This window comes from Choloepus didactylus, chromosome 21 (assembly GCF_015220235.1).
Source record: "Choloepus didactylus isolate mChoDid1 chromosome 21, mChoDid1.pri, whole genome shotgun sequence".
NCBI lineage: Eukaryota > Metazoa > Chordata > Mammalia > Pilosa > Megalonychidae > Choloepus > Choloepus didactylus.
Window position 1 is genome coordinate 44,550,992 of NC_051327.1, and position 12,267 is coordinate 44,563,258.

The following is a 12,267-nucleotide window of genomic DNA, read 5'->3' on the forward strand; positions in this document are numbered from 1 at the left end:
GGAAAACCTGCTTAGGGACTAGTGGGGGTGGGCACAGACCCAGAGGTTACTCTGATTGCTTCCAATTGCAATACATATGGTTTGCTAGGACAAAGGAATTGTATTCAAGGTAGGAGTACACAGGGCAGAATAAAGTAAAGAGATAAAATCATGGTGAAGGTAGGGTATTATTTGCGGATGGAGATTGGGCATTGTAAGGGGTACAGGATGAATAACATAATGTTTAGACAGATGGGGTAAAGGAAGAGACAGAAGATAAGATAAGGAGATCCAGGTGGGTCTTGGTCTGTGACTTTGGGCATCATCTACTGGTTCTGAGATCTTGGGCAGAAGCTGTCTACATCAGATGCCGTCCACTTCTGGAGTCTTCACGTCAATTTTAGCTTGAAGTTCAAAATGGAAGCGACCTCTCAAAGGCTTAGAACACGTTTTAGTTGTGACATGTGGACCAAGGGGTCATTTCCCTGTAGTTTTAATGCTGTGGTGATGGTCAGTAAGACTTGATGAGGTCCTTTCCATCTAATTCTGAAAGCAGCCTTTCGTTGATGTCTCTTCTGGCGTACCAGGTCTCTGGGTTAAAGGTCAGTAGAGCAGGCTGTAGAAGAACCTTGGGAAAGGCAGCCTGGATCTGTGAATGGTGGAACTGGGTGGATGCAATTAGTTCCTTAACAATAATTCACTATTTCAGATTGTAATAGATTGGAGTCTGGTAAGGTAGGAGAAATAATGAGTCTCTTGGGTCTTCCCATTATGATTGCAAGGGATGACAGAGTGTTTTCCCAACGGGCTAGATCTTATGGCCATCAAAGCTAAAGGAAGAACCTTAGACCAAGGTAGAAAGAGGGAATCAGCTAATTTACCTAATTTAAGTTTTAAGATACCATTTCTTCTTTCTATATTTCCTGACAATTGAGGATGGTAGGGACAGGGAAGCTTTTGGTTGATGGGTGAGAGCTTACAAAGTTCCTTGATTACAGCTCCAGTATAAGGGGTACCTAAATAGCTTGAGAGAATAGCAGGAATTCCCCATGTGGGGAAAACAAAACCTAGTAGCTTTTTAGCTACTGTGAGGGCAGTAGTCTTGTGACAAGGAAAAGTCTCTATCCATTCAGAAGATAGACATATGATAATAGGGACATAGTCATATCCCATAGAAGGGAATAGATGCATAAAGTCCATTTGGAGATGTTCAAAGGGCCCTTTTGCTTGAGGTAAACCTTTACAGTTTTACTGGGGTTATGTAATTGACAGATGGAACATGACTCATACACTTGCCTTGCTTCTCATTGAAAGTCCCCCACGATGACTTTTTAGAGGTGAAATGAGGGATTCTGGGTGGTGGCGAGCATATTCATGTACGGTCTTGGCTATGGGCCATTTTAGGGACACAGATGCTACCAGGCAGCTGTCCTGGGACCCCAAAGAGCCCATCAGAATGGAGGGCACATCCAGCTCTGAGCCAATTTTTTTTTTTTTTTTTTTTTTCAATTTCAGAAGCCAATTGTTGAATTGTACTTAGGGACCCTTGATTATCTTCCTTAATCTTGTCTACAGGTTTTTAGATCATAAGCTTTTGACCCGGCATTGTTGTTTGTGCTGCCCTTTAGCATAGAGATCAGACAAAGCTTTTCCTTTATTTTCCTCAGAGCCTTTCCTTGAGTGAGCCTCTAGTTTTAAAAGGGCTGCCTCTCTTCGATATTTTAAAGCCTTGAGGAGGTCATTTACTAGAAGGCCATTTTTTATGGGAGTCCATGCAGATGTCATGAATCTCCTTTGCTTCCAAAGCTTTCCAAAGTCATGGATTATACCAAACGCATATTAACTATCTCTATAAATGTTCACTCTCTGAGCTTGTCAATTTACAAGCTTTAGTCAGAGCTATTAATCAGCCATTTGGGCTGATTTAGCCTTGGGTAAGGGTTTATATTCAAGAGGTTCCTGGGAAGTAGTTATTGCAGAAGATCCCCTGATAGTTCCTATTTTCCACTATGGAAAGAATCAGATCAGGATTTAGAGGGGAGTGTCTCTGGGATCCATCCCAGGAGTAGAAAGTTTCACAAATGAGGGACAAGCAGTCATGGGGCTGACTTTCCCCCAGGAGAGGAAGGAGTGTGGCTGGATAGAAGGAATTACATTGATGGATAGTTATATGGGAAAGGATCAGTAAAAGGATTCCATATGAGGTCAAGGTTCTAGGAGAAAAATGTTGGGTATTCGCATTTGAAGAAGGGCTTGTACTGCATGGGGGTCCCTTAGATGTAGGGGAGAATGTAGAACCACGTTGGCTAAAGTCTCAACCAGTTTAGCAGCTTTGGAAACTGCCCTAAGAGAAGATGGATAGGCCTTGGTGACTGGGTCAGCGGTTAAGCTATAATAAGTGACAGATCTCTGCTTGTCTCCATGTTTCTGAGTTAAGGCTACCAAAGCATGTCCAACTCTCTCATGTAGAAGATATTCCTATCATAATTTGGAAGTCCCAGAGAAGGTGGCTGTGATAAATCTGTCTTTAGTTGGATAAATGCCTTTTCTGCATTATCAGCCCAGGGGAGGGGTTCTGGAATACTAGTTTTAGTAAGTTCATGGGATGGGGTTATTACTGCTGAGAAATTAGCTATCCATTGCCGACAATAGCCAGACAACCCTAAGAATCCCCTAAGTTGCCTCTTCATGACTGGCCTAGGGAAGTTTTGAATGGTGCTGAGCCTATTGGGAGTTAATCTTTTCCCCTCTTGAGATAGATCATGATCTAAATATTGTATAGCCCTTTGACAAAATTGTAGTTTATCCATGGATACCTTTATGTCCCTTTATGGCCGATGCCTCTAGTAAGTGAAGGGAATTTTTCTCACAAGCCTCCTTAGTTTTAGAACAAATTAGTAGGTCATCCACATACTAGGTTAAAGTAGACCCTTGCAGGAAGTTTATGTTTTGATGATTCTAACTGAGAACCTGAAAGAAATAGGAGGCTCTGTAAATCCTTGAGGCACGACAGTCAGGTATATTGTTGATTTTTCTGGGTAAAAGGAAATAGGTACTGACTTTTAGAATCAAGGGGGACACTAAAGAATGCTGAGCATAAATCTATTACAGTCAAGTAGGTGGAATCTGATGGGATGGAAGGCAAGATGGTATTTGGATATAGAACTACTGGAAATTGGGGGATTGCTACTCTGTTTATAGCCCTTTAATCTTGGACAAACCAATAACCATGTCCCCCAGTCTCCTGTGCCCGTGTGCCGAGCTGCCATGTGCTCCCCTAGACCAATTCCACACCGCCATCCAGTGTTTCCCACCTCCGAGGGAGTGCCAGGCCCCTCTGAAGAAGGGGCACTGTTCCGGTTTGCTAATGCTGCTGTTTTGCAAAACACCAGAAATGGATTGGCTTTTATAAAGGAGGTTTATTCAGTTACAAAGTCACATTCTTAAGTCTGGGTTGGGTTTCTTAAGGCCATAAAGTGTCCAAGGTAAGTCATCAACAATAGGTTACCATCACTGGAGAAAAGCCATTGGCATCCAGAAAACCTCTGTTAGCTGGGAAGGCATGTGGCTGGTGTCTGCTTGCTCCCAGGTTTCAAAATGGCGTTCTCCAAAATGTCAGCTGTCAGCTTTCAACGGCCGTCTTCCAAATGTGTATCTCAGCTGCAGCACTCGGAGGTCCTTCTGTTTGTGAGCTTTTATAGGGCTACAGTGAACTAATTCAGACCCACCCTGAATGGGTGGAAGTTATCCAATTGAAGGTCTTGCCCACAGTTGATTGAGTCACATCTCCTTGGAAACAGTCAATAGGTTCCAACCTAATCAACACTAATACATCTGCCCCCACAAGATTGTATCAAAGAACATGGCGTTTTGGGGGACATAATGCATCCAAACCGGCACAGGCACCTAACTGCAGCCACCTGGTATGGGTGCTTGGAGAAAATGGCCCTGACCAAGGGGAATGTTCTTTACTAAACCCTCCCAGGAATCTCCAGATCCATCTCTCAGACTTCAATAATTTGCAATTGATGCCATTTCCAGAGTCCATCTGTATTGTTGCTAGCTTAATATTTTTATGCATAGGGTGGATTTCTACAGCCTACTCACTGTGGTTTTGTCCTAAACAACAATGCCTGCAAAATCATGAATTTTATGTCCAGGTTATACTGTCTCTAATAAATTAGAACATATAACAAACTATGAAAATGTTTGAAAATGTTCACCTACTACCTGAAATCGTCCATCCTACATACCTCAGTGGTACATATGCTACACACTGGAAAAATCCTGGGGTATATAACCAATATATTTCATCTGACTGCAGCATAATAGGCTCTTCTTGCTCTAGTATGAGAGAGTAAATGTCTTAGGCTTTGCAGGACATATGATTTCTTTGCAATTCAACCCTGCCACTGTAGTATGAAAGCAGCTGCATAAAATAAGTAATGAGCGAGTGTGATTGTCTCAATGAAATTTTATTTATAAAAGCAGATGGTGGGCTGGACTTGGTCCACAGGCCCTAGTGTCCCAATCCCTGCTGTATAATATTCCATCATAGCAGAATCTGAAAATACTCAACCCCACCTCTGCCCAAGTTTTCCCTCTTGTTGGCAGGGACTTAGGGGTAGTTTTGCTTTCTGCTTGGTTCAGGGGCTCAGAACTGAGTCTCTTCAGGGGAAGAACGTGGGTTGACTCTGTCTCCAGTGACTTTTAGACTCCGAATCTCTAAAGCACCCTGGTGTTGACGTCTGTGTCTCATCTGCTCTTCTCTCCGCACCTCAGCCATTTTGAGGGTGGTGTCCTCTGTCCTGCAGCTTGGAAACATTGTCTTCAAGAAGGAGAGAAACACAGACCAGGCATCCATGCCTGATAACACAGGTACTCGCTGCCCTTCCCCAATATCTGGCAACTTTGAGGATGAAAGGGAAGTTCACTGCCTTTCAGTTATTTTTCTGGATGGAGGGTATCTGGATAGTAATAAGAGCTGGGCTGGGTTTCTATCACTGACTTCTCTCTTCTTTTCAAACTTTTCACCACTGAAGCCCCTAATGTGTAATCAGAGGTAGAAAGAAACTGATAGTTTTAGACCAGAAGAGCCCTGGGAATCACCACCCTGCCCTCTCCACCGACTCATTTGTTTTGTTAAACACATATTTCCTGAGCACCTAATATGTGCTGAGCACTGGGATATAGCAGGAAACAAGAGAGGCCCAGACCCTGTTCCTGTGGTACGTACAGTCTTGTTGGGGACACAGACCTTAAGTGTCCCCGCAACTAGTGTTGCCAGATAAATACAGGATACCCTGTGGAATTTGGATTTCAGATAAATTATAAAGTAGGTTTATTAGAAGTATAACCCATGCAATAGCTGGGAAATAATTATACTAGAAAGTATTTGTTGTTATCTGAAACTCAAATTTAACGGGGCATCCTGTATCTATTTTTTCCTAAGCCTGACACTCCTACCTGTAAATAAGCAGTGTTTAATGTTTGGGAAAGATTGTTCTGGCTGCCACTATGCTTGTTGGTAGCAAAGCCAAGGGGAAACGGAGGCTCCCAGCCTGCCCAGCTCTTGTCCACTTACGTCCTGTAAGCTTTTTCCAAGCTGCCCAGAGCTCACTCCTTGTTACCTATTTATTGTTTCTTACGTACTAAACTCCCAAAATACAGGGAGTTAAAGGAATGCACACTCCAAGGAGAAACCTTCTGGGAAAGAGAAAGACAAAAAGCACTCTTACAAACAGATGGAAATGTATCCTAAAATCTCTCGTCCATCTCAGACATGAAAGCTGTCCCTTAAGAAAGCAGTTAACTGTGGATTTGTTTTTATTTTTCATTTTTTGAGAAAAGTTCTTAAATGCAGACGTGCATGCAATAATATAACAGCAATCCACATGCCCATTATCCAGAATTGACATTTGTGAATATTTTATAATATTTGTTCTTCTTTAAGATGAGGTAAAACAGTGCAGGTGCCACTGGTGCTCCTTGGCTTCCCATTCTCCTCCCTGCACCTGTGCCCCTAGAACCCACAATTGTGTTATATTATGTGCCCTGCCAGTCTCTTTTTATACTTTGACATACGTGTATCTGAACATTATAGAATGATGCTTTGTGGATGTGTTTTTAATTTACATAAATAATATCACACTATAGACATCATTGTATTGTCTAGATCAGAGTTTCTCAACCAGGGCACGATTGACATTTTGGGACAGGAAGTTTGGGGGTGGGGGTGGGGGCTGTCCTGTGCATTGTAGGATGTTTAGCAACATCTTTGACCCCTACCTATTGGGTGCCAGTAGCACCTCCCCCTCCTGCACCAACTTCTGACAATCAAAAATGTCACCAGACATTGCCAGATGTCCCCCGGAGCAGGAGTGGGGGCAAAATCATCCTTGGTTGAGAACCACTAGCCTAGAGAGAAGGAGAAAAAGAGAGTTCATTCTTTCAACTCCTATTTGGAATTCCATATTATGAAAATGCTCTGTTGTACTTGTTCCCCCTCATATTAATGGAGATTTAGGTTGTTTGCAACATTTTGCTTTGCAAACAATGCTGCAACACACAACCTTGAACAAGTGTTTATTGAACAGTTACCGTTTGTCTGGCCCTTTATATGCCTGACTTTATTTAATCCTGATGACAACCCAGCAAGGTGCCAAATAGTTGCCCCTTTCGAAAGCTGAGAAAAGCAAGGTTCTGGGAGGTTACATCGCTTGTAATATGTCTAGGAAGTGGGCAGGGGGCAAGAACTTGAACCTAGAACTGTCTGACCCTAAGCCCCCAGTTGGGGTATACCCTCCTCTCCACCCTCATCATTGCTTCTTCACAAAACATTGGGGCGAGGTCACGAGGGACAGAAGCTTTTAGGACTCTTTCATGCTAAGCTCTCTCCTATCGTGCTCCGTATCTCCTGGAGAAACCACCATATATACAGATCATAAATATCCATGTGATGCATCTTCCTTTGTAAGCCTTCTCTTTGGTGTTGGAGTCAAGATGCTTCTTTTCCTCATCCAGCTGCTCAGAAAGTTTGCCACCTCATGGGAATCAATGTGACGGATTTCACCAGATCCATCCTGACCCCACGTATCAAAGTTGGTCGAGATGTGGTGCAGAAAGCTCAGACCAAAGAACAGGTAATGATGCACTCACCGTTTATTCTTGCAGAATCTTCCTTCCACCCACCCCTCTATCCATCTATTCATCCACCCACCCCTCTATTCATCTATCCATTCATCTATTCATCTATCCGTCCATCTGCACATTCATGTGTCCCTCTCTTTATACATCCATCCATCCAATGCCTATTTCAAAGCCCCAGGTCAGGTTCTGAGGATCCGGTATGAAGCAAGAACATCAGAATCCCTTGCTCATGTCCTTATCTTGATCTCTTGGTGGTACGGATGAGGTTTGACCTAAGAGACTTGTCTGTGGAAATGACTGTGTCCCTTTCTAGAAACATGTCTGCCTACCTCTGAATGGTCCCCAGGATGGGACAGATTCCACAGTCCCCCTGCAGGGAGGCACTTAACAATCTACCCAGTCATTACTTAGGTCTGACCACTCTTTCGCTTGCTGCTTGTTTCTGCTGGTTGTCAAGATGGTGTCACTTCCTTTTGTTTTCATTAATTTGTTTTGTAAGGACCAAGTATATTGGGGGGGAAAATAAAAATCTGAACCACCAGCCTGGCTCATGTGAAAATGCAGTCCCCGGGGATAACCGCATTCCCCCTGCTCACCCCTGCAGGCCGATTTTGCCGTCGAGGCCCTGGCCAAAGCCACTTACGAGCGCCTTTTCCGCTGGATACTCACCCGTGTGAACAAAGCCCTGGACAAGACCCACAGACAAGGGGCTTCATTCCTGGGGATCCTGGACATCGCTGGATTTGAGATCTTTGAGGTACAGCTTGGCGGGATCATGACAGCCGTGGTCTTGGAGAAGTGATTATTTTAGAGAGTGATTATTTTAGAGAATGGCAGACAGATGGCCACTATCGGGTTGGAGGCTGTCTAGTTAAGGTAAGACCCTTGAGTGTGGGAGAAAGAAATCCCACAGGGAATGTACTGATTTGTGGACCTGTGGAGGCCAGAAGTACAGCTTGGCTCCAATAGGCAGGACCTGATCTCTTGCCATCTCTCTCTCTCCTTCCATTCTGGCTCCATTCTCAAGCAGGCTCTCCCCTCATGGTGGCAGAATGGCTGCCACGGCTCCAGACTGCCTCTCAGGAGCCCTGGTGAAAAAGGAGCTCATCTTTTTCCCAACAATTCCAACCAAAATCTTAGAAATGAGTCTCATTTTACTCACTTGCCTTGGGCCACACGGTCATCTCTGAGCCAATCACTGTTTCCAGGGTCTTGCAGCACTTAACCTAGCATAAACATGGCTACTGCATCCCACCCCCAAGGGTGGAAGTTCTCAGAGAAAGGGAAGATCTTGGAGTGACAGATACCCCAAAATGTGTCTACTACAGAGTTACTCCCTCTCTGACCCTCAGTTTCCGCAACTGTAAAACAAGGGTGACAACACTCATTGTGCAATTGGAAGAGAGAAGCAGCCTTAAAACTGCATGTGTGAGGGCTGTGTGACATCAGAGTAGAGTAGTATAAAATAAAGAGAAATTCTGCCAGCCCTTCTGAACCCTGGGCAGCCTTGGTTGGGGCCCAGGCCCTCACTGGGTGCTGAGCTGTTGGAACAGGCTCTTGGCTAAAGGGTGTCAGGCCCCAGGGCTCTCTCCAAGGTGGAGTGTCTCTGGATGCCGGGCCCCCCACCTTCGTACTGAGGAGCTCACCAGACCCTCCCTGGTGTCTGGCATGCAGGTGAACTCCTTCGAGCAGCTGTGCATCAACTACACCAACGAGAAGCTGCAGCAGCTGTTCAACCACACCATGTTCATACTGGAGCAGGAGGAGTACCAGCGCGAGGGCATTGAGTGGAACTTCATCGACTTCGGGCTGGACCTGCAGCCCTGCATCGAGCTCATTGAGCGGCCGGTGAGGGGCCGGGCCTGGCCACCTGCCCACACCCCACTTGCACACACATAAGGCCTTCCCGTAGCTGACACGTGGACCCAGCACGCTCTCCACGTGTGCACGGCTTTCCCCATCACCAGGTCCTGATAGGCTGTAGACTGAATCTCTGTGAACTAAATCACACTTTTTGTTAACCCACATTTTAATATCAAAGGTATTTTCTCATTTTTTCTTTCTTTCCTTCCTTCCCTTCTTCCTTCGCTTCCCTTCCTTCCTTCTTTCCCTTTTCTTCCTTTTCTTTTTCTTTTGCTTTTCCCTTCCCTTCCTTTTCCCTTCTGTATTCATTCATTGTTTGCCAAGGTTACTTCTAGAACAGTGCATATAGTAAGTGCACAATAAATAACTGTTGAATGAATATTTGCTGAACACCTGCTACGTGCTCGGCCATCTCTTAATGGCTAAGGATGTAACTGTGAACAAGTCAGACACAATCCCTGCCCTCCTTGAGGAATAGACAATGAAACCAGACAAACAGCTAAAGAACTAAAACTCCCAAGGAGGTCAAAATGGAGAGTCATTTAGAAAGGCTCGCTTGGACAGGGCAGTCAGGAAATGCTTCTCTGAGGCACTGACATTTCAGCTGAGTCCAGAAAGTAAAGAACATTCTGGAAGAGGGAATGGCACATGCAGATTTGGCAGCGCTCCTGACACCTTTGTTTAGAATGTCTCAGACACAAGGAAATGCTTTGCTAAAAGGAACGCTGAGGTGAATTGTTGGGTAAAGCAAGGAGGAAAACTTGTGAAATCGGTGTGCTGTTCTGTGTGTTGGCCACTAGAAGGCAGCAGCAGCAAACAAAGTTTGTTCTGTTGGCGCCAGCTTTTAATCCCTTGTATGGATCCGCTGGACACAGTAATTTGAGAATATATCTTTTTTTTTAGGGGGAGGGGGGTGGGGGTGGTCATAAATCCATCTTTATATGTGGTCAAATTCGTAAAGGAAGTAGGGGGTACCTGTGCATTGAGAATGATGTTTGGGTGGCCAGCTCTTTGGGGAGCCTGAGGCTGGGGTGCCCTCCTGCCCTGGCTTTGACCCCACCTTACTCATCTTCTGCAGAACAACCCTCCAGGTGTGCTGGCCTTGCTGGATGAGGAGTGCTGGTTCCCCAAAGCCACAGACAAGTCCTTCGTGGAGAAGCTGTGTACAGAGCAGGGCAGCCACCCCAAGTTCCAGAAACCCAAGCAGCTCAAGGACAAAACTGAGTTCTCCATCATCCATTACGCCGGGAAGGTACCAGCCACAGGCCCCAGGGCTGTCTCTGTTCCAGTGGGAATGGCAGGCTAGGTGCTTAGAAAAGGAATAAATTTGGGAATGGCAGAACTCTTGGACTAGATGGGAACTCCAAAGGCATCTGGTGTGTGTTGAATCTCAACCAGGTCCCATATATGCCTTTTTTTAAGCATCTGTAAGGGACAAGATTTAGCATCTCATATATCTCAACCATGGTGTCCAGGAAATTTTCTTAGGTAGACTCTAAATCCTTCCTGCTGCAAGTTAAACCCAACAGGAAGAGCCAACTGGAATGGGGTGACCCATAAACCTGATCTTGGATTCAATAAGAATCCCTTATCATGACCGTGGGTTTGCCAGTGCAGGCCTGTGCCATCTGGGGAAGTCTGGGATAGTGTCATCGTCATTATCATCATCATTATCATCATTACACAGAGCTGCTATTGTACAAGACCTTCTCTTACAGCTTCAGAGGGTCCTCGGTAGAAAATGTAGAAAAGACATAACTTAGTGAGGCTTATAGAATCTTATCTTATTGACTCCATGGTGTCTCCACTGCCTCATGGGAACAGATAATGTCCTACACCAGGGGTTGGCAAACTACAGCTACAGACCAAGTCTGGCCCACTGCTCTGTTTTTGTAAAGAAAGTTTTATTGGAACACAGCCACACCCATTTGTTCATGTACTGTCCTGTGGCTGCTTTTGTGCTTACACAAGGCAGAGTTGAGTGGTTATGAGAGGGACTAATGGCCTGCAAAACCTAAAATATTTACTGGGCCACAAAGCCTAAAATATTTACTATCTGGCCCTTTACCAAAAAAATATACTCAAGGTATGTACGCCCCATCGAGCATCTAGAGGGAATACTTTTCTTTTCCCTATTTCATAAGCGTCTTTTTTCAGCCCCCTTTCAGATCAGTCCTGGCCGTCAACATTACAACCCACATCTCACAGTAATCCACCAGAGCTATTTTATTGGTCCCTTTCATTTCCCAGTGACAATAATAAAAGGCTTATACCACTCGCAGTGTACAAGTCAGGAATTTAAGAGGCCTTCTATCCTTTACCTGTGCATCCGGGTATCAAAATCTCCAAGTTACAAAAATTATGTTCATCAGAGAGGAAAAAAGAGGTCCCCAAACTTAATTTAAAAATCAATTTTTTTTCAAGGCTTCTCTGAATGACAGGAGAATTTTGGATGTGAAGGAGAGGGTATTTCTCATGATAAAATCTCTGAATCTCTCCTAGCTCAGCAGCCACCATGCTGGGCTCTGGAGAAATAAGGCCACCAGAGAGGGTTACTAGAATATACGGAATAGTGACCAGTCGTTCCCAGCAATGGCGGCCATTGTGGATGACTTACTGCGTGCAGCAGGCGCTTTAAGATTTTGATCTGTTGGTACCTTCACCGGCGTTTATGGATCCCCCCATCATGGCGGCTGCTTGCGTCATTTCCTGCCCGACCTGGGAAGATCCGGGAGGGAAGCAGGCCCCGCCCCCACCTTTTAACTGAGGCGAGGGCTCTGATTGGTGGGCCGGCCCGGGGTCTCTGGCAGGTGGACTACAACGCGAACGAGTGGCTGACCAAGAACATGGACCCGTTGAATGACAACGTGACTTCCCTCCTCAACGCCTCCTCCGACAAGTTTGTGGCTGACCTGTGGAAAGATGGTAAGGCAAACGGAATAGACAATAGGAAAACAGTAGAGAGAATCAGCAAAACCCAAAGTTGGTTCTTTGCAAAGATCAACAAAATTGGTAAACCTTTAGCTAGACTGACCAAAAAAGAAACCACAAAGAGACAATGCAAACAATTAAAATCAGAAATGAAAGTGGAGACGTTACTAGTGACCTTACAGAAAGTTAAAGGATTGAAAGAGAACGCTGTGAGCATTGTATGCCAACGAGCTAGATAACCTAGATGAAATGGACAGATTCATAGAAACACAAAGTACTAAAACTGACTCAAGAAGAAATGGAAATTCTGAAAGACGGCCAGGCCCTCCCAGCTCTGGTTGTTGC

General features: G+C 44.9%; 1 protein-coding gene across 4 annotated transcripts in view; it reads left to right on the forward strand.

The window, feature by feature from the left end:
* Positions 1-12,267, forward strand: part of MYH11 (myosin heavy chain 11) — a 145,060-nt gene that overhangs the window by 99,906 nt on the left and 32,887 nt on the right. For all 4 annotated transcript variants that reach the window (XM_037814262.1, XM_037814263.1, XM_037814264.1 and 1 more), the window contains 6 exons: positions 4,762-4,857; positions 7,003-7,121; positions 7,733-7,885; positions 8,803-8,976; positions 10,070-10,243; positions 11,802-11,916. In XM_037814262.1, coding sequence (XP_037670190.1) covers positions 4,762-4,857; positions 7,003-7,121; positions 7,733-7,885; positions 8,803-8,976; positions 10,070-10,243; positions 11,802-11,916 — 831 coding nt within the window. The remainder of the gene's footprint in view (positions 1-4,761; positions 4,858-7,002; positions 7,122-7,732; positions 7,886-8,802; positions 8,977-10,069; positions 10,244-11,801; positions 11,917-12,267) is intronic.